At 38.5% G+C, this 21,357-nt stretch overlaps 1 protein-coding gene across 3 annotated transcripts; it reads left to right on the top strand.

Moving 5' to 3' along the window:
* Positions 1 to 336: 336 nt before the first annotated feature.
* Positions 337 to 20,942, top strand: LOC113960949 (zinc finger protein 474). 3 transcript variants are annotated; one of them, XM_027670913.1, is made up of 6 exons: positions 337 to 412; positions 515 to 598; positions 9,019 to 9,024; positions 10,552 to 10,675; positions 17,209 to 17,389; positions 20,596 to 20,942. In XM_027670913.1, the coding sequence occupies exons 1-6, from the start codon at positions 363 to 365 to the stop codon at positions 20,745 to 20,747; spliced, it is 597 nt and encodes a 198-aa protein (XP_027526714.1). In that variant the 5' UTR covers positions 337 to 362; the 3' UTR covers positions 20,748 to 20,942. The 3 variants fall into 3 exon arrangements, with proteins under 3 accessions (XP_027526714.1, XP_027526713.1, XP_027526716.1); XM_027670912.1 differs by lacking the exon at positions 9,019 to 9,024 and having other exon boundaries at positions 384 to 412; positions 9,799 to 10,675; XM_027670915.1 differs by lacking the exons at positions 337 to 412; positions 9,019 to 9,024; positions 17,209 to 17,389; positions 20,596 to 20,942 and adding an exon at positions 12,290 to 12,609 and having other exon boundaries at positions 420 to 598; positions 9,799 to 10,675.
* Positions 20,943 to 21,357: the final 415 nt, after the last annotated feature.

Here is a 21,357-nt window from a genome sequence, read left to right on the forward strand (position 1 = left end):
TTGTGCTCTTATTCTTCTCTGTTGCCTGAGCTTCACAGCGATGCCATTTGTCCCTTCTCACCTCGTCAAGAGCAGAAAAGGTTTGAGAGAGGGGACCCCGCTCATGTATGCAGAGCTTGGCTGGGGACCCTTCCCACGGAACAGTTCGCAGGTGTTCAGTCGATCAGACTTTCCCTACACACACACTCCTGCTTCTCTGGCAGGAAAAGCCCCATTTCCCCCAAAGCCGAGAGCCGCACCTGTCCCTCCAGAAGGACCCCGAGGAGCGGGCGGCAGGACCGGGGCATGGGCCACCCCTCCCTGCCGGTGAGCGACAGCCGCGTGGGCCAATCAACGGCGGCGCAGCCGGCATATATTTGCATATGTTTGCGCGTTGCCGTGGGAACGGCGCGGGCGCGGTTCCGGGGTGCGGGTACGGCGGCACCAGGGGTGGGTGTGGGGACCCTAAATGTGCCCCGCACCGGGAAATATGTGCCCGACTGTGCTACTCAACTCTCTTCTTTCTTCCATAAAGGGGCAAACTGAGCCAAAGCACAACATCAGAGAAGCCCGGGTCTTGGGGACATGAGGGAATTTTGACCCGCCCTTTGGAGCGAAGGTAATGGGAGTTTAGGAGGACACTAAAAATGCGATGCCTTCCACAGTCTTTTGCGCGTTGGATCTAAATAAGCCTGTGGACTTTTCAGGCAGGGCAGTGGAGCAGTGGTTGGGTGAGGAGGCACTGTGGTTTTCCTTCCCTCCCGAAGTTCAAGCACCTCTTGTCCCTGGCAAGCAGACACGGGCGGATCCTTGGGATCCTCAGCTCACAACCCAATTCTGCTAGTTTTCACCTCATTTCCCTGTGAAACTCTGGTGATGGTACTGGTAACAGTCCTGGCCTGAAGGTCAGTCAGCCAAGGCTCAAATAGTGCAGTCCTGTGTCTTGCGTGTTGTCCTCATCCCACTGTACCAGTGCTCTGAATGCCAGATGACTGAATTCTCACAGAAATAAAGGGCCCAGTTATAGATAACTAGGTCTATGAACAACGATTTGAGTGACTTTCAGCCCTCAGACCAGCCAGCTGGTAATAAATGTGTGTGTAACAGTGCTTTCTGCAAGGATAGTGCATTTATTCTCTGGATTTTTTTTTTCCGCAGAGGTTTGCCTGGCAAAAACAGTGTGTGAGCATTTACCAGGTCAGATGTTCTGGCTACCTAGTTCCCCACTTTTCCAGGGAAGTGGATGGAGTTAATTTATAGGTGTGTTTTAAGGACGGAAGAATACAATTGGAATAATCATGGCCAACCATTTGGATATTGAGAGCTAGAAATGTTATCTTTGTAAAAGGTAACTCTACCTGGCACATCATTACTGATCCTCCTGTATAACGGAAGTTATCTCTTCCAGTTCTATTCCTGGAAAATATGTGGTGCTCAACAGTAATGAAAAGGTTTACTAAAAAGCCGGTTTGTTTTGCTTTGTTTTGCTTTATTTTGTTTTGTTTGGAAAGCGCAAGTGAAACAGAAAACTTTACTGTCATTTCCAAATGATCTATCTTAAAGCTTATTACCAAATTTATTCGTAAGGTACTGTCAGTGGACTGATTGCTCAAGTTACAAATTAACACCATTGCCTTCATTACAAATTTGTATATTTTACTTAAATTTACTTTTCTATTTACCGAATTCCTTAGGACATTGATCTATTATAGGATGCACTGGTTTCTAACCAGGTGAAATTATGGTTACACAGTAAGGAACTCAGACATACATATCACTTCATTTAAGCCACATTATCTGGGGATATTCCAGGCTTATATTCCATGTGTATTTCTATTGGCTCATGAAATTTAGTCCTGTTATAAAACAGAAAACAGGATTATATGGACAGACGCGTAGATAACAGCTTCAAATACAAAGTGAGAAAAAGATCATCATTAAACGTAACAAATTATACAATCATCAGGACCCAGGGGTACCAGGTAAAACTTGACATTTTTCCACCATGTCCTGTCACACCAATTATAAATTACTGTTGAATACTGGAGAGAAGAACAATAATGTAAAAGAGTGATGTTTTTTGAGATTTGTTACAAATAAGAGCCTTAAAAATGAGTGCTCTAATGCTGTCAGGTATCTTTGCTGGACATGATGGATGTTTTGATAATGCTCCTAGCATGCTGTTGTCTCTAACAGATTTAGTATGTGGCCATTTTTTTTTTGTGACGCTGTGTCAGGAATGTTCTGCAAAGTTTCATGCAAAATACAATGAGCATTTAATAATGTCTTGTTAGGTGTACCAACATTTCACAAAATAATTGGGTTGTCCAGAGTTTTGCTTTTCTAGACATTTTCCACTTTGGATAGTTTCATCTGCTTGTCTAGATTCCCTCTGTTTCTTTTCTGCTGTTGTGGCATTCTGTTCATCTTTTAGGTTTCGTATTTTAATAGCTGGTGTATCTTGCTGAGGATACTAATTGCCGTGGCAATCAGATTATCTATTTGAATATCCCGTTCATAACAAAAGTAGCAAAAACTTAGCAAACTTAGTAGCAAAAAAGTTAGTTACAGTCATTTATCAGCTGAACCACTTTCTTTCTATTCAAAAATTATTAAGTTGGATTTACACCATAAAAGATGAGAACATTTACCCTTACTGATTATTTTCTCCTGTATAAGGTAACTGTGTTATTGCAGGTAATAGAAAAAAGTGTCTTTCCAATACGGAATCACTTTACACTTCAAGTGATAGGCTCTCAGCACATGTGCAGTGTCATCCTTCTACTGATTTCCACTGACTTGTGTCAATTTGTACAAGCTGACAGACCTGGCTTCTATTTTTTTGTTTCAAACAGGCTGAGAACCAATTATGAATTTATCCATCCACCTATTTTTTCTCCCTAACAATTAGCATACTTTCTTGAAGTAATTGCATAGTCATAATCAAAATCACTGGGAACCAGCCTGATTCTGTACATATAAGTTCCAGAAATGGAAATGTTGAACAGAGACATGAGCTAGAAAGTACAGGTAGCTCACTTTGAGCTGTGTAAACTTACTTGCTTCAATGCCTGCTTTTTCTCATACTCTTGTGCTGTGTGCAGATTGAACATACCCAATCTATTCATTGTTTGATGCATATCTGATATGCCATTTATGATTTCCAGAGTGTTAAGTATCACAGATATACCTCATTAATTGAAGATTGTTAAGAATATGATGCATAAGTATCCCCAGTGTCACACATATTGGGAATATGTCTGTGCTGAGTTTTGCACAAGAGCAAGTGTGAAGGCAGAGTAACATTCATTTAAAATATGAGATGAGTGTGGTTAAAGAATTATGGGTCAAACAAGGGTAATCATCACCCTTATGAGTTGTAATGCATCACTAAGTAAGTAAAATACAAAAAGCAACAACTTTATTTGTAAAGCATAAAGGATATCTGAGAGAGAATGGTGTTATTGGAGCAGGTCTAGGATTTTGAATGTTAAAAGTCTGAAAAATTATATTTTTTTACTAAAAACGTTTTGTTTTTCCCATATTTTTAAGCAGTAGCAATCATAATTCCTTTATGTAAAGGATTTCAGTCAAAACAAAGGAATTATTTCTTATGTTTGGGCAGAAGACATAGTAACGTGAAAGAACTTCTGTGTCACTAGAAAAAGTCACCAGCTTTCTCTGGTAACAGTGTCATCAACCGAAATCAAATACAACTAATTAAATAAAATAAATTTAATTACTGCATAATTATACATAGGGTCTTCTTAAATGCCAAGTATACAATGACTGCTGTTGATGTGATTTTTTGATTGACCCATAAAGTTTTAGGTAGGAAGATTATCAGATCCAAAGAAAGACATGGTCATTTCCATAGGTCAGAGGAAAATTACAAAAACCTTTGACTAGGATGATTGTCTCATCACAGAAATCACCTTAAATATTTCTGTAGAAACCTCTGGGTTTTATATTTTTCTTTTCTTACATTGTAATGAACCCACAGTGCACAGACACAAACAAACAAACTTCTCTCTTGTGTAATTCATAGAGGTACATCTTTGAAGAAAGTTTCATTTTTGTCTAACCAACACTTCAAACAATGGGAAAAATGTTCACTAGAAAATTCCCAGACAGTTCTAGCCTGTTTGTATATGTCAGAAAACAGTGGCTTTTTAACCTGGTATATTTGGGTGTGAGTGGTTTTGCCTTGTCCTTGTAGCTGGCTGCATCCACGTTTAACAAAGGCGTAACCACCAGCCTCTGGGCTGCAGATGGTATGGGAGAAAAGGTATTACTATATTTTCAACTGATCCCCTAATGGAACAAGCTCCACACTTGGATGTTTCTGAGTGTGCATTACTCATAAGACATTTAAGCCAGGCTGCTGCAATGTTAGATTTTACAGACTTACAAAGTCTTGAAGCTGCCAGAAGTGGGGGTGCATGCCAATAGTTGTATGTTCAGAGATTGCAAATAGTTTCTTAAGATAGGAGGATGCATAAAAGTACGGATCATGCTCAGCTGTGACAAGATGAAGCATCCTGACATAGAAAATTATGGATTTCCTGCATCTCACTGGTATTTATTTAAGTTCAATCAAATAATAGATTATTCTTTTCACATGACTGAAGGATATGATTAGTCTCTAGGACTAATCAAAGGAGACTCCTCCAGCCAGAAACTGCAGAGAAAATGCAGGGCTGAGCTGGAAAAATGTGAGGTTTTTAATGTGTGGTTAATTTGCTAAAAATATTCTTGGAAACATGAGAATGTTTTTTTTTTCCTTTTATCTTTCAGTGAAAAACAGATCCAACAGTAAGATGCTACAAATTGTCCAATATTTTAGTCCAGCTCATGTTTGAGTACTGTGTCTTAACAGATTTCTAAGATGATTTATAATTGAGCAATACAAAACAATATTTAGCACAAGAAAAGGTAAAGCTTAAGAGGTTGGTTTAATTTAATTTACTTTCCCTTAGAGAATAACAGGAAGCCTCATAGAAGACATTTTATTTGGAAAGAGCCTGAAGCAAGGCTTTTTGGCACTCAACACAGGATGTCAGTTTGGTCCTTTCTGACACCTCTTTTATATGTAAATATAATGAAAACCCAGTGGAGTGGAGAAAAAAGGCTTACCTTCATCTTACTGTAAAGTTAGGGATCAGCCTTAGAAAATCCTGTGACTGGCCTGATTTAGTATTGGGGTGCTAGAAAATCTAGATTAATTTCCTTCTTTTTTGGACTTGCTATGTTACGCTCAGCAGATCACTTACTTCATCTCTCTCTTTCTGTATCTTTTGTCCTGAGTTGTTGTTTAGACTGAGTTGTTGTTCTCCTTTGTCTTTATAGACAGTCCAGCCCAGACTGAGAAACCAGGATATTTGGGTACTATTGTAGTGCGGGAAGTTTTGCTTGTTGCTTCTTATATAAAGCTATTTGCCATATTTCAAATTTATGTAACAGTAAAGTTAGGTATTACAAGTGAAAATCTTTTCCTTTAGAATACTTGCAAATTTAGTCCAACGTATATGAATCATCCTTATTAATTGACCCACATAACAACAACTGTGATGTCACAAACAGAAAGCTTATGGCTCCAAGCGAGGCATGATGAACAGGCAGAATGAGTATACAACTTTGACTGTAGTGTTGAAGAAAGGGAAAACAAAGGGAAAACTCAGAGTGAAGTGAGGCTTTGCTTAAACAAAGCTTTGCTTAAACAAGGGTTTACAAAGCCAAGAACTCTTGAATCCAAGATACTGAATTAACTAGTATTTTTTTGCAGGCTAAAATTAGTTTCTTCTTTTTTTGGCACTGGCAGCATGATCTGTAGCTAGGCTTCCACCAGGTGTTGTACTCAGATGGCACCATTTTGGAGCATTACTTTTTCCGCTTCATTTAATATATCTCTTATGCCTTTTGTACTCTTCCTCAGGCAGATCAGCCAATGCTGACCTTCTCATAACTCTGTTACAGGAGTCCTGATTTTGTAAGTACTCTCTAATTATAAATGAACTCTTCAAAGAGCCTCCTGGATTTGAGCCACTGTCACCTCAAGCAAGTACTTCATATAAATCCTTTTCATACCTTTTTCAAGAACTGTTTTTGAAAAAAGTAGTAAAGGAATCAGTTGTTCCCAATTTTTATTTTGCTTGTTTATGGTCTTCTCTGGAAATTGTCTATGCTTTTAGATGGAGTCAAACATATTTAAGAGGGGTTTTGAGTTTGTTTTGGTTTGGTTTTTGACATGTATAAGCTTGAAAGCTCTGTGACCTTTGTTTTAGCTCTATTTTTATTTGGTGCAAGGATTTATCTCATCCCTTTCTGTGCTGGCAGATGAGAACAATGACAGTAAGCCAACCATATAGTTTAAACAGAGTTTACAGCCTGTTACACTTACACATGGAAAGTCTGCAATATCAGTCAGCATCCATAAGCTGTACAAAATTGTCACAACTGTTCTTTTATTTTGTCCATTTAATAAACATGTTTATGTCCTGGTAGTAGGAGGCTTCATACAATATGTTCTTCCATAAGGTAAGCTCTGTTTTTTTCAGCTGAGAGGTCTCAATGTGGAATTCTAGCTAGGTCAAAAGCAGTAGTGTTGAGAATTCATTGGAAACAGCCAGTTTAATTCCCCAGCTAACACAAGTATGTTTTGTTCAATTCAGTCAAGGAATCTAGGCTTATAAAATGACCTTATAATGGGTTTTGAGGAATTGTTTACATGAGAGAATCAAGAGAGATGAAAAACAGAGAGGGTCGCTCTTCAGAAATGGGCTACATACAGGAAATAGGAAACGTATGTGTCAACTTTGCTTCCAAGTTCCAACACTGACATAAAAGAAGACATAAAGAAGGCCATTTCAGGGAAGAAGTTTCCACTTACTTGTATAGGTTGAATCACACATGGCAGCTAAGAGCAGGCAGCATTAGTGAAGCATGGATAATAATGCTATTGCAATTTCTGGTTAGATGAAGCTTAAAAACAATGTGCAAGAATTCCAGTTCCCTCTTCAGGACAAGAAGATTAGAGATGTACTGAGATATTTGCACTCTTGTCATTCTGTTCTGTTTTGGTTAGAGTGAAGCTCTCAGCCTGATGCTGAACTAGCCATAGTATTTCACTTGTTTTTGATTAAATTTAACTTCTCCAATAGTTGTAAATGACCTGTCACTGCAGTTCATGAGATTGTTTTTAAGTATTGGCCTCAGTGGAAATGCAGAGGAGAGAAATGTTTTCCCACAGCTATATGCAGTGATCAGCTGTACCTTCCCACTTTATTGAAAAACATATTGCAACATTTTTAAAAGGAAAACATAAGGAAGTTTTATGTTTTGAAATGTAAAATCACAGTCTGATTTACTTCCATAACTTTACCACTGAGCTCAAGAGAAAATTTGCACTGCTCATATGCCTTTTCATTTCACACTGAATTTATAGGAAGTTTCCAAATAATAACAGTCAACTTGGCAGGAACAAATGTAGACCAAATGGTGTAATCCCCACAAGGAAACATAATTCTCTTATGAAGTATTTACAATAGCAAGCTTGGAAATCCAACAATAGGTTATATTGTTAATAGATTGTTTATAGCATCTTTTATTGACTGATTCATTCCTAATGGCAACAGATTTAGTCACCTAACGTTCTTCATGTGGCAGGCAGTTCAATGTTCACTGTTGCTTTAAGAATCCTCTCAGGTAGCAGAAAGTTTCAGTCTGACATAAATCAATAAATAGGACATAAATAGGACCCTACAAAGTTCAGAAGTTCCCTGAAATGTAACTGAACTTTCTGATGCTCTCTTCCTGTGACCTGCCAATAACCCTTATCTCCCCTGCCTTCATGACCCTTTAATGTTTCCCTGGCTCTCCATTCCCTTCATCCTCCTAAAGAGCTTGGCTACTTCCCAATTTGGAGTCATCCAACAGGCCACCCTCCTTGGAAACTCTCCCAGTCTTTGAAACAGCATTGCAGTACAGTAGCCTCAATACTAGTTTGCAGATTTAAATTTCACATACTGCTGAACCTGTTATTTTGATATCTGAACTAAAAATTCCAGTGCTACAGTTTTGTGTAACCTTCAACATTGTATGTGTACCTGATAGCTTCAGACATCAGAGGATACTAAATCCTTGTACGTTACCATATTTTTCCACAAACTGCAGTTATCTAATAGAGTTTTAGATGAGGTGTTAACTTTGAGTGCAAAGTCCCTCAAGAATTTTATTTTTAACAGCTAAGTGCAACATATTTGTTCACAGAGATTTGTTCCAGTACAAATCACACATTCGGTCTGATGGTCTTCACATTTTCCAATTTGCCTACAAATAAATACGACCTTCACAGAAGATTTTTTTTTTTAAGCAAGAAAGTATCTCAGGAATATGTAGCTTTGTTAGTATTTAAGCAAGCAGTGTGAATGCAGCAATCTAAACACTTTTTATGTGCCTGGCAAGAGGATGACTATGCACATGAACTTGTGTGACAGCTTTTTTCACTATTGCCCATGTCCTTAAGACATCCCCTAGAATATTTACGAGAGACTAGAATAAGCTGAGTGCGTCTCTGTGGCACAGACAAAGTTTAAGTTTGTCACCTGAAAAACTGTGTCATTGCCCTTGAGGATAGTAAAATTCAGCCCATGGGTTCAGAGGTGGGAGTGATGAGGGCGAAAAGGCTGTTGAGTGGAAACAAAGTCTTCCATGGTGACATAACAATACAACAGTAAAGAGCAGATCCAGGTTGGTTGGTTGCAGCTGAGAAAGTGAACCGAGACAGGTCAATGGAATCTCTGGATAAGTTTGTGAGTTAGGAACCCCCTAAAAATTTGGAAGGAATGAGATGAAGTTTGGAATATTTGGTAAGAGCAAGGTGACCATTTAGCCAGCTGCTTCTTCTATTACAGAAAAAGTAGACTGTCCTTGGCAGTTGCCTACCTATGCAATGTGCTAGCTACAATTTTTTCTTGCAATAAAGCAGTAGCCTCTACCATACATGCATATAGTCTGAATTTTATTTTCTGATCCTTAGAGGACCAGGTTAAAATATTTTAAGAAATGTACTTTTAAGGGATACAGCATGGATTTATCTGTATACAGGGATAGACTGCACAGTGAAAAATTGAAATATGTTTAGTACTGTGTTGAGACTAAACAAATGCCGTAGCCTTACCTTCTCCTCATATTGCATGTGCTTCAGCCCCCAAAGCATGTCACTAGCTCTTACTAATAAACCTGCTCAATTTTATTAGTAGCTCTCCTGTAGTGGGAGAATCAAGGCTGGTTAGAGAATTTGAGCCACCACCTCACAAGTGCTGAATAAAGGGACTTGATAATTTCCTTCAACCTACAGACTGGAAACACTTTCCTTTCTGACAGTCCCTTTGTAGATTGGACACTAACATCCCTCTACTAAGGGACTTTTTCTTATTTCTCTGGAGAAAGGGAAATTATGTTTAACTATCAACATAAAAGGCTTATTTTTATAAAATTAAGGACTGTGCTAGAAATACCAGTTCTGTCAATAACTCAAAATAAAGCCTATTGAGTATACTCCAAACCACTTGCATTTCATCAGATTCACTTTGTGCAAATGCATCTTCTTTCATGTCCTTCACAACTTTCCATCCTCTGAGACTAGAATTTTAGATTTACATTGTTCAACTGATCATTAAGGGTAAGGATATATTTGATGTTATTTATCTGCTATTTAAAAGTGCAAGAGTAGTAAGGTTCCTTGTGATAAACCACTGATTGGTAACCTTAACATGGAAGAAGACATTTATTAGTATGTACTAATTTCATTTGTTTCAGGATCATGTAAGAACAAAAGACAAACGGAAAACACACAGAAACCCCCCTTCTCTACTGAAACAGCTATTAGGTGTAGTGTTCCAGCTTTGAAGTCCCTAATATATGTTGGCTCATGAAAATGGATTAAGAAGATGTAGAATCATTCTAAATAGCAGACTTTCCCAAGACCTTTATGTGCAGGAGATGGAAAAATTTCCCGAAATGTCATACCCTTCATGGAAACAAATGCCAGGAAAAAGAATGTGAACAAAACTTGTAGTGCTCTGTCAAGTCCTGGAGAAGCCCCTTCTAGTATCTCTAGAACCTTGCCCTCAGAGCATCATCTGGCACCATCTAACGTGCAGATCTTCCCAGAATTTTTCCCAAAGTAGTACATCTAGAAGCTGGACCCCAGTAAAGGTGACCAGGCACTGCAATAGCATCACAACTGTCAGATTTTTCAAACATGTCTCAAACGCCCTTCCCACCAAGGAGACCTGGCTTGAAGGTATGCTATATCTGTGGCAGAGAATTTGGGTCACAGTCTATTTCTATACATGAATCTCAGTGCCTAAAGAAGTGGCATATTGAAAACAATCAACTACCAAAGCACCTTAGAAGACCAGAGCCCAGGAAACCTGAGGTCCTTCCTGGTGGTTCCTATAGACTTACAGATGAAAATGAGGCGGCTTATCAGAGTGCTCAAGCCCAGCTTGTGCCCTGTGGAAACTGTGGACGAACCTTTTTTCCTGAGCGTCTTCCTGTGCATGAAAGGTGTTGCAGAGGAGGTAGCAGCACTGATAAATCTGGTAAAGGACCAAGATCTGGAGCTGGCTCAGAAAGATATGGTCAATCTGAGAACCATCAAGGAATGAGTGGGGCTGCATCAGCTGCACAGGTAAATTGCTAAGCATGTGCCGTATGAAAGTGTGTGGATGCATCTTGATGCTTGGATCTCCAGGGGAGACTGGCGTCCCATCAAATTTAAAATCACTTCCCTTCAGAAGGACCTTTTGGTTCCATAAAAAAGTTTATCTGCTGAATAGTAGAAAAAGAAAAGGGGAATACTGGGTGCATGGGGAAACTACTTATTCTTATTTGTTTCAACTTCCTTTTTGAAAGGGATTAGTTGGGTTCTCCTTCTCTGTGGTCCTGTAAGAGTTATGCCCCAAGAGGGACCATTGTTTGCTATAGCTCCCTAGACAATTCTATTGAGTAGCTTAGGCAAGGTTTGGATGTTATATGTTTTAGCAGATATTAGGTATTTTTATTTAGTTAACATGAAAAGCAGTGTTTCATTGTCCTGTAAGCACTCCAAAGTATGATTTTCATATTTTACCATTTTTCTTAACCTTGGCATGGAACATGAGTTTACTGAGGACTGCATGTTCAAAGGCAGCAGCTCCGGGTCTAACAACAACAAAATAAGTAGGACTGCACATTTCTTTCCACTGAATTTGATTCAAGATCCAAGAATAAAGAAGCTGATTCACATTATCCAAAAACTATACAGAGTTTTGGAAAATGGCTTATTTTTTTCTGCATTTTTTTCTGCACAAGCTGTCTTTTGGCCAGGAGTTTTGTAAGATAGTTGTCTAAATTTAGACCCACTGTCTAAATTAAACAGCTTTTTTATTTTTTTTTTTAAATGGGGTTTGGAATCCTGTTTGCCTACATTACTTTTGAAAATGAGATTTAGCTCTTTCAGTCACCAAAGGAATGCAATGGTATGCAGAGCATTTCTAAAGATGCTTTAGAAATCAAAGGGTGTTACCTGTTAGTTTAACAGCTGCTGTATAAAATGGAGATAATAGCATTACCCTAGCTCATATGAGACTAAGACAACAGGAACCAATTTTTTATTACGCTATATGAGGCCACTAACTGATAGATACTGGCAAATTAAGGTTCACTCCTTAGGTCTTCTATCAGCAAATTTCAGATAATTCCAAGGAGTTCAAAGTGCTGCACAGCTGCATCTATATTGTAGGAAGGTTGATGTTCTTGTTTTACACTACATTTTACCCTTTACCAAGAACTGGCTTTGCTCTAAAGGTGATTGTTCCATGAAAGGCATGGGTTCGAAACAGAGAGTTTAATCCATCACACATAACTCTGTAGTTTAAAAAAAAAAAAGGGCGTGGGGGAAAAACGTCTGTAAAAACGTTACCCTCTTGCACAACATATCTGCTCCCTGTGTGGATTCAGTCACATCTGCTGACTTGTTGAACAACAACATTATTACCACTTTTTAATTCTGTGAGCTCTGCAGAGCCAGAATGAAATCTGTTCAAATCTGTTCTTCCTTTTGTGTGAACAACAGGTTTCCTCATTTACTTCCAAGCAGTTACTGTTCATCAGTTGCAACAGAACTAATGAGGCTGTACAGCTTGCAGTTTGTAATACACTCTAAGGGACTTTATTATTAACAATGACTTTCAAGAAGGGATGATGGATTTTACCTCTCTGAGGTCTTTTATTTTAATATTTTTAGAGCTGTTCTATTGTACAGAGGCTCACCTTAAAGGCAGAGAACAGAACAGAAAGACTGAAAGAAATATCCTGTGATAAGTGGTTCTTCAGGACTGGCAGACAGCTTGTAAGAAGTGGTCAAAGGAAGCCTCTTTTCCATAGGTTTAAATTCTCTGTGTGAGGGTCTCTATTTACAGCTGAAAATTTTGAAAGGTCCACAGATGGAAGGATGTGGAAAAGCACTAAGCTTATGGAAGAACTGCAGATTCACTATGAACAGGGACAAGGTCTGTGTGTCCTCTACAGTCTTCATCTTTTTCCAACATATGTTTTTAGTTTTGTTCACCTTACCAGCTCCTAAGCAACTTATTAGTTCTGTTAAAAAATAGTACTCCATTAGTGCTGGAGTGAAATGGCAATATGTTTTGGTCCTGTCTGGAAAGCATTTGGGGCAGCTATTGTCTCATTTAACAGACTTACTTGCTGTGATCGTGAATTATTTAAGTACTTATTTAAAGTCCTGATTCAGCAAAACATCAGAGGAAAGACTAACTGAAAAAAAATCCAACCCTTGTATAAGTGTATTTAAGAGAAGTAATGCTGCTGTCAAATTAATTTATGCCATGTAAGATGCCCTAAATGAAAAAGCTGGGTTTTCTTCATTTGCAAAATAAAAGTTTTGACTGCTTTAGTAGTACACCATATGAAGGGCATTTTAACTTTACAACTGCAAGCACTTCTGTCTGTGTGCCTCTGTCCTGGAGCTCCCTCCCCTTTAGCAAGTGAAGGACCAACTAGGCCAGTATCATTACTGACAAACTCTTTCACAGTTCTGCATTAAATGTCTTTAGAACTGGAGGCACAACAGCCTCTGTAAACAACCTCCTCCACTTACTGCCTTTGCTCTCAGAATCAGTGAACACATCTGAGTTGATCATGTGTGTTTGTAAACCAAACCACTGCCTATGCTTAAAGACTCGGAAATTCTGCTGTGATACCCCCAAAAATAGAAGTGATGTCTGGAGCTACTGAAACTGAGTCTGTGTTTTATTCTTTCATAGAAAAAAATGTGTGGTACGTGTAAGTGAGCACCAGTAACTTGCTGTGTGTATATGAGTTACGGGTTTTTTGACAATAGATAATACTGATCTTGGAAGCCTATTGATGTATCACTAGCATCTGGTGCTGCCATCTGCTGTTTTCTTCTTATCAGGTGAACTACCTAAAAAGATTTCACTGACCTTCCTTTGCTGTATTGCAATGCTTTTTAACACAGCATAAACCTTGAAAATTCATGTAGCAACAATGTTGATGTTGTATTTTGCTCTAGCATAAAGCCATCTAGGTGCTTGGTAAAAGCAAGACTCTTTCAAATGCTGTGTAATTCTAATGAAGATGGAAAGTCAATGAAAAGCTTTGCTTGCTTTGATTGCAGTGGTTTTGAACACCTTTTTAGGAGAATACTGACAAAAATTTTCAAATATGGAAAGTTAGTTGAGAATGGATAGTGAACGGATGGTTTGAATGAAACTTATCATTGGGAATGATTGAGTTTCTTGCCTTTCTTTTTGTACACAAATGCCATGTTCATTATGCTGATGTATTTCAATTAAAATAAAACACATCAGGAGCAAAATGGGATATTCTAGTGCTCCCAGTGTAGTAATATCTTTAATTACCAGCATCATCTGGCAAAATTATCTTGCTGTTCAAAGAAATTTTCTACACAGGCATATGACCAGTCCTAACATTTGTGCTGTTGTGTTGTGGCTGAAAGTGCTCCAGTGGGGTGTGAAATGCAACTTTGGATAGTCATGAGACCCATGCCACAGCTTGTCCCTGTCCCTTATGCAAAATGCTTCCTGCTTTCCAGAGAGGAGTATATGAAAAGGGCTGCTTTCATACAACAGAATGGTGCTGCTAAGCGTTTGCATCAATCTTTTCTTGAGCCTCTGTTCCTTGGGCAATTCAAGCCTATGATGAGAGCTCTGTCCTAGAGCAAGATGCTTCCCCTCTTCCCATTAAAATACGTGGATAACTAAACAAATAGGAAAGGCAGAGGTGTGTGCAGTCCTGGATGATAAATATTTATGTAGCAGAGTTTGGGAGACAGTCTTATTGTGTGTACTTAAGAAGAAATTAAAAGCTTTGTGCAGTATGGAAGGATTTGACCTCATGTAACACCATAACAGCAGCCTGGGGCTAACCTCAAGTAATGTCAGGTCTATTGAAAATACATAGTTGCATAGCCCTCTGAGCTAAATAACTTCATTCATGGTCACGCAGACATACTTAGCAGTCTTGGAGAAAAAAAGAAAATACTGAGACACCAGAGGAAAGCCTAACTACACTGTTATGTATTTGTAGGTATTTTTATAATAACACATATCCTCAGGAACAGACCTTCCCTACAACCCTTTTTAAAAGTTAAAAACAAAGCAGTGAGCAGACAGCCTAGCCACTGGCCTGTGAGTAGTTTGGGTTGGAAAATTGTGGTGTTTCCAAAAATAGTTTCATTTCAAACTGCAGGCCTCCAGATGTGACATTTGGGATAAGCACACTCTGAAGAGAAAAAGAAATGAAGGGTAAATATCATCAGCTGTAGAAATTCCAAGTAAAGCTTATCATATCTTGGATTCCACAGTTAAAAAATGAAAAACCTGTTACTACCAATTGTAAGGCTAATCTCCTTCAGGTTTTATTTTTCAGGTTTTTAACATGTGTCCAGAGAAGGATTTGTGAGTATAATTGTATGTGTGGCAATGATTCAAACTCACTATTTTTCTGGAAAAAAAATAATTCTATCCTTAGAGTGACCTGATTCCTTTTATTTAATTCTGGTCTCGGCTATTGTTTCTGTATAGTTTTTAATTGTGGAAGTTACAAAAGACAGACATATCTACTTGAACAGAGTTCTACAACATTTGTACCAGGATTCCTTTTTCCCTTTCTGGTGGTATATAAAGAGTACCTACAAACCAAATGCAAACCAAATTGCTCTTTCCTAGTTTTCAGCCAATAAATAACATATTTTAGTGAATGGCAGGAACCTAGCTAATGAAACTAGTGAGGAAAATGTGTTCCCAGTGATTTTACACCTGGCATTTTTTAAGGAAACCCTTTCTAAAATACTGTAACATACCCAAAACAGGAATGCACACTGAAATTAGTCCCCTGACCTCAAGAATTCAGATTATAGTATCCTTATCTAAACCTCTCCAGAGCCTACAAATAAACATATAGTGCTGTCAAACAACTCTATCTGGACCCAGAGTCTTATCTCCAAGTCAGACAAGATTTAGCTCAAGACTTGAAGCAAAGAGGTAGGTGAAAATTGTAGTGAAAAATCAGAAGGTGTTCTTACAATAGCTGTTGATATATTCACCTACAAATAGGAGAAGGGTATGTTTTTATATTTGTTAGAAAATATACATGTATAAATACTGTGTTATCAAAGGTAGCTAAGGAAATTCCATTTGAAAGTCAAGAGGCTGAAAATCTCCTTGGAGAGACTGTCTTTGGATGTTGTATTTCAAGTCACTGTGGGAACTTTCTAGACTAAAAGTCCACCTTTTCCCAGCAAAAATACACTTTATAGAGTAGTATTTCTTCTTGTAATTGAGATTACATGTGTGATACAGGAAAGCAAGCTTATGCAGATTGTTCACTAATGACATTTTCAGACTGTAACGTAAATGCGAGAACTGCCCAGAATTTCTTGAACACACTGATGGGCTGACAGAGAGAGTCATAAATACTGGAACAGGTTACTCTTTGTCTTAAACAGCAGCAGAGGAAAAAATTAAATCCCCACCTCCCTTGTTTGAGTGAGAAAGGCTTCCCATGTTTGGTCTGGCATGGCTGTCCCTCTGACTTTAGGAGGGCAGAGGATAGCTCATCTCTTACTGGTATTCTGCAGTCAGAAGTGTAGGAAGTGCTGGCAGTTGTGAGACCCATCTGTGTGCCTCCAAGTTCTGTCTCTACAGTGTGTTTTTACTCTACTTCCTGGAACAGGGCTGGTATTGACACCACACCTAGCCCAGGACACGCCTAAGGACACAGCCGAGTCCATAATCTGCCATACCACAGTAATTATACATTTTTCAGCCTTAGAATATGTATTTGTGAGGTTTAGGGCTGAGGAATCTTTTTCTTCCATTGTTGGGCTGGTTTTTTTCTGAGAACAATAGCATATTTGAATGTGGAAACAATAACTTGCTTAGAGTCCAGTTCTGCACTCGCTACAGTCACTGGCAAAGTTCACACTGAGGCCTTCGAGATAAACAAACAGCAATTCCTATTTTGCCCCTCATCCTGAAATATCCTTGGTTGATTTTAATCCTTAAAGGCCAAGAATTCCATCAACTAACTGACCTGTGGCGAAAGTAACATAGGGTAAGGGACCACAGTCACTGCTTGGGACAGCTGCCCTCATTGTCCAACTTTAGAGAGACACTAAGGCTGGACACAGTGGGTTGAGCTGTGTTCTGCCAAAAGATGGAGTCTTTCTGTTACTGCAGCTGTGTTCAGCTGAGGAAGCTTTTGTTGCTGCTTTACATGTTACTTCTGCTTGGTCCATAAAAAAGGGCTTCAACTGTTTAAGATGGATGCTGCTCCTCAGCAACTTGATGAAGCAGAGTTGTTTCTGCATGTGAAGACTGAGCATTTCCATGAACTTGAAGGTGTGAAAATAGGAGATGAAACTTACATAGCTAAGTATTAGTCACACATATGAATTTTCAGCCCAGTATCTACAGAATGAACCCACTTGTTAATGAAGCGATATCTCTTACAAGCTTCAAGACTGAATTCAAACAAAATGAAATTGATAGAAAGAGTTACACTGATTTCACAAGTATCAGGTTCCTTATTTACCTGACTGTTTTCATCCACAGTCATTCTGATTCAAAATTAATGTTGAAAACAGTATTTATTCTTCTTCACCATTGTTACTTGCAGGCAAAAGTGATAAAAAGGCCACCAACAGTGATTTGTTACATATGTGGTCGTGAGTATGGAACAAAATCTATTAGTATTCATGAACCACAATGCCTGAAAAAATGGCACCAGGAGAATGACAACCTACCCAAGCACTTGAGAAGGCCAGAGCCTAAAAAACCTGAAGTCAGAATTGTGCAAGGTAAGATACATACTAAATTTAAGATATGGGAAGAAGAAAGTGGGAGGAACAAAAAAAAAAGAAAAGGTAATTTAAAGTAGTAGATAAACAGTTTGCAAGAACTTCTTTCTCCAGTTTACTTGTTTTAAGCTTTTTATTAAGTATCCAGTTATTCTGTAGAGCATCCATGAGAAGTAAGAGTACTCATTGACTCTGGAACACGGCTCCTGGGGCAGTCCCCTTTATGTGTCAGTATGTTCTGAATCAAAACACTAATAGATTAGCAGCCTCCTTTAGAGCTACGTCACTATTTTTTGACTCCTTTCAGCACTGTAGATAAGTATGTTTTAAAATAAGCAAAAACATCCAAGAATAATGTGCAGACTTGACACATACAGTCATTAAAATAAAATACCCTCAGACAACATAGGTATAGATACTTCAGCTAACATTCTTCTACAGTCAACATCCAGTGGATATTATTGATCCCTTTTATTTAAAAGTATTAGAAGCTTTCATTGTGAGATATTATAATATAAATACAATGGAGAAAAAATACAAGTAGTAAAAAAAAAATTTTTAATTCTGCCAATTTGGCATGTTGTGCTGTGGGTTCTGTTTTGTAAGATTCCACTTCTTTGAATCAACAAACACTGATGATCCCCAGCACCCACAGAGATAGGCTGTGGTGTGTATTCCAGGGGGGATGTGCTCACTGTAGGACCAAAAAGAAATCCTTATCTGTGCGTTGCCTGGAAGCTGTTCCCAGGACTTCCCTATTGCCATGTAAAGCTATTTCACCTTTTCTTCTGGATGCTTTCCCTGGCCCTGCCAGCTGGTCTGAGCTACTTTGGGCCAAGTTTGGACCACTTCCTCACAGATGTTTAATCCACACACACTTTTTTTTATATTCCCCATAATTTCCCTCAGCTTCCCCTAATGCCTGGAAAAGTAGACAAAGTCTCCTACAACTCACTGTGAAAGAGTCATACACTAGGTCAGTTTACAGCAGTACAAAGAAATATGTCCTCAGAAGACACACAGAGGAGAGCAGGATCATGGAGAACACTAAACAGCTGTTCAAAATAATAATCAAAGATCAAATAATATCAAATCAGAACTTGGTTAACAGATGCCAAGTGGCAGAGTTGAATCTGCAGTGAAAGATATGTTCAAAAGATGTTTTCATTGTATTTGCTCTTTTAGATGTTAAACACTTTTTAGTTATTACACATTTTGTGGTAAAACAGATTGGAGAAAATGAGAATTCCATGTGAAAGAGAAGGATGCAAAAGGACAAATCTGTTTTTTTTTTTTTAAATACACTGTTCTTATTTTGAAGGAGTGGAAGCAGAAAGACAGCAACTCTTTGAGAAAGCAGTCTAGCAGAAAGCTCCCAGATATGAATCAGAAAGTTGTCTTATGCAGTGAGTCATATCAGGCGCCTCTCATCTCCTGTGAGGTGTTGTGTGCCCATGGTTCCCCAGGGGACATTGACCTGCTTCCAGCGTCTGTCCCCAAATGCCTGCTGATGCAAGCCTGATCAGTTCTGTACCTTGAGCTAAAATTGTTGTTCCCCCTGCAGTTGCCTCATACTTCTGGCCTCAAAAAAATAATCTCAGTGTTGTTCTTTTTCTGTAAGAGTTACTCTCGATCATCTGGTAAATGCTATAACTGACCTTGAGACCACATGCATGTACTGCATGTCTCGCAGTTTCTCAGCTCAGGGAGGAGGGATTACCCCTGTTGTTGAATGAAACAAATATTGTTGAATGTTCAAAAAAAGCTCAGAAATATTAACTGCTTACATAAAACTTTTTATAACTTACATAAATCTTTTTCTGAAAACTCAAGTGTCACGGGAAGACAACCACTGCCCTCATTACACAGTGTTTTGTTTGTGGAATGCCTAACACATGCCTGCAAGGAGAAAGTCATCTCTCTTTCTCCCCCCCCGCCCTTTTTTTTTTATATTCCATAAACTCACCAAAGTACAGAAAATACACATTCATTTCCTGCAAGCAAAGGGGATATTTGTCTCAGCCAAGAAAAGAAACACTACTTGGTTGCTCTTCTAACAAAAAGAACATTAGGAACAGGCATATTAAGAGATCTAAGGCTTATTGTGGTTATGTGAACCATTGGATATGAATCATATTAAAATTGTATGGGCCTTTAATGAAGGGCCCTATCATGTGCCAATGACAGAAACCATGGAATTTTTTTAAATGCACAAATGCCTTTCTTTTAAAAATTGTCCACTCCCAAAAGTTCAAAGAAAAAAACAGATTTTTAAATCTTTCTCTATATTGTCATACTATTTGAGAAGGGCGAAGCAAGTACATCTTCAAGCCATGTGGATTTTTTTCTGCATGTACTTCAAATGAAAGCTCTTAAGAACTAAATCCAGGTATTAAGCAACCTGCCTGGCCTTTTTGCAAATCAGTTTGAGACAATAGTATGTGAAAAGAAAAGTCCATTTCAAGATGAAAGTAAACAAGATTTTTTTATACCCAAATAAAATCTTGAAAATACATCTGAGTGTTTGAAGAATGTTCCTTCGTTTTCGAAGCAGTCATTCTTCCCACAGTGGAAAATAACTGAGAGTAAGACTGGATTAGTGTTTAGATCACAATAGATGCATCAGTGCAATGACCTCACAGGAAGTTGTGGCTTAAAAGTACTGTAGGTTTTGTCTGTAAGGTTTTGGGCTTATCTAAGATTTACTCCACTTTTTAGCAAAACTTGCATAAACTTCAACAGGAAGAAAATTGAGCCCCTTGTCCAGAGCAGTGCAAAGAGCATATTCTCAAGTATGATACGCTCCCCCCCATAGCCATGGTCAGATAACACATGCTCATTAAACAGAACTTGAAATGAAGCCAAAAAGGGAATTTGCTGATAATAGTATGTGTGCAAAGATGTTAGTAATTAACTTAGAATGCACATCGTAACACACAGCATGATGTTTTCTCTGTACTCTCATACAATACAAAATTATTCAGTTTGAAGTTAATTTAATTCAACCCCTGGGACAAAAAACAGAGTCTTTTTTATGTATTTTTTACTCTTTTGCTTCTTTCTTTTCTTTTTCTTTTGCAAAAGCAATATGGTTTGGTTAAACTGAAAGGCTCAGTCAACAGGTATTTCCTGAAAATATTTTCCATAAAGAGTTGAATGTGGGTCTCCAGAATGAAAGCTGATACTTTCTTTTTCTAATTTTCCAGCCAAAGGTTTCTATGATCTTGATTCTTTAAATGAGGCAGCCTGGAGCAGTGCCCAGACCCAGCTAGTTCCATGTGATATTTGTGGGCGTACTTTTCTTCCAGACAGACTGATCGTCCACCAGAGGTCCTGTAAACCAAAACCTGCAAAGTGAAGTGGATGTAACACACGTACATACAAATACACGCCTGCGGACACACAAACACGCATGTTTATCCTAAGCTCAATAAAATGTGTGTGTGTATGTGTGTGTGCGTGTGTGTGTGCATGAAGGCATACACATGCACCCATACCTTTCAGACAAACCACCAGAGAAATAAAATTCAGCTAAGAGGCATGGCCATCAAAACTGTAGTGTGTAATCATATCATGTGCTCCAGAAGTCTCTAGAGTAAAAATCAGCAGTTGCTACCAAAGGATAAGGTCAAATATAAAAAATTATTTCCTTGATAATTTTGTTTCGTCTCTACCAAGGACTTCTCTGGTTAGTGAAAGGAACTGTAGCCGAACTTGACTAATCAGGGAAACCAAGTAGCTCCTTTAATTAAGTTTGTTCATTTTTGTTAAAGTTTTTGGGGTTTTATGGGAGAGAGGTGGTGTCTTTGTCCATTTTCAGCACAATACTATTCAAGGACTCCCACTCAGAACTTAAGTCCAAGGAGCACTCCAGGGTTCACATCCTTGTGTGACAGTGCGTCATGAAGACCTTGACTGCTGCAATCAAAACGTTCCCATATAAAGGGACCCAGTCATGGGCCATAGAA

Source organism: Neopelma chrysocephalum, unplaced genomic scaffold, assembly GCF_003984885.1.
Source record: "Neopelma chrysocephalum unplaced genomic scaffold, ASM398488v2 Primary Assembly neopelma1_96942, whole genome shotgun sequence".
Lineage (NCBI taxonomy): Eukaryota > Metazoa > Chordata > Aves > Passeriformes > Pipridae > Neopelma > Neopelma chrysocephalum.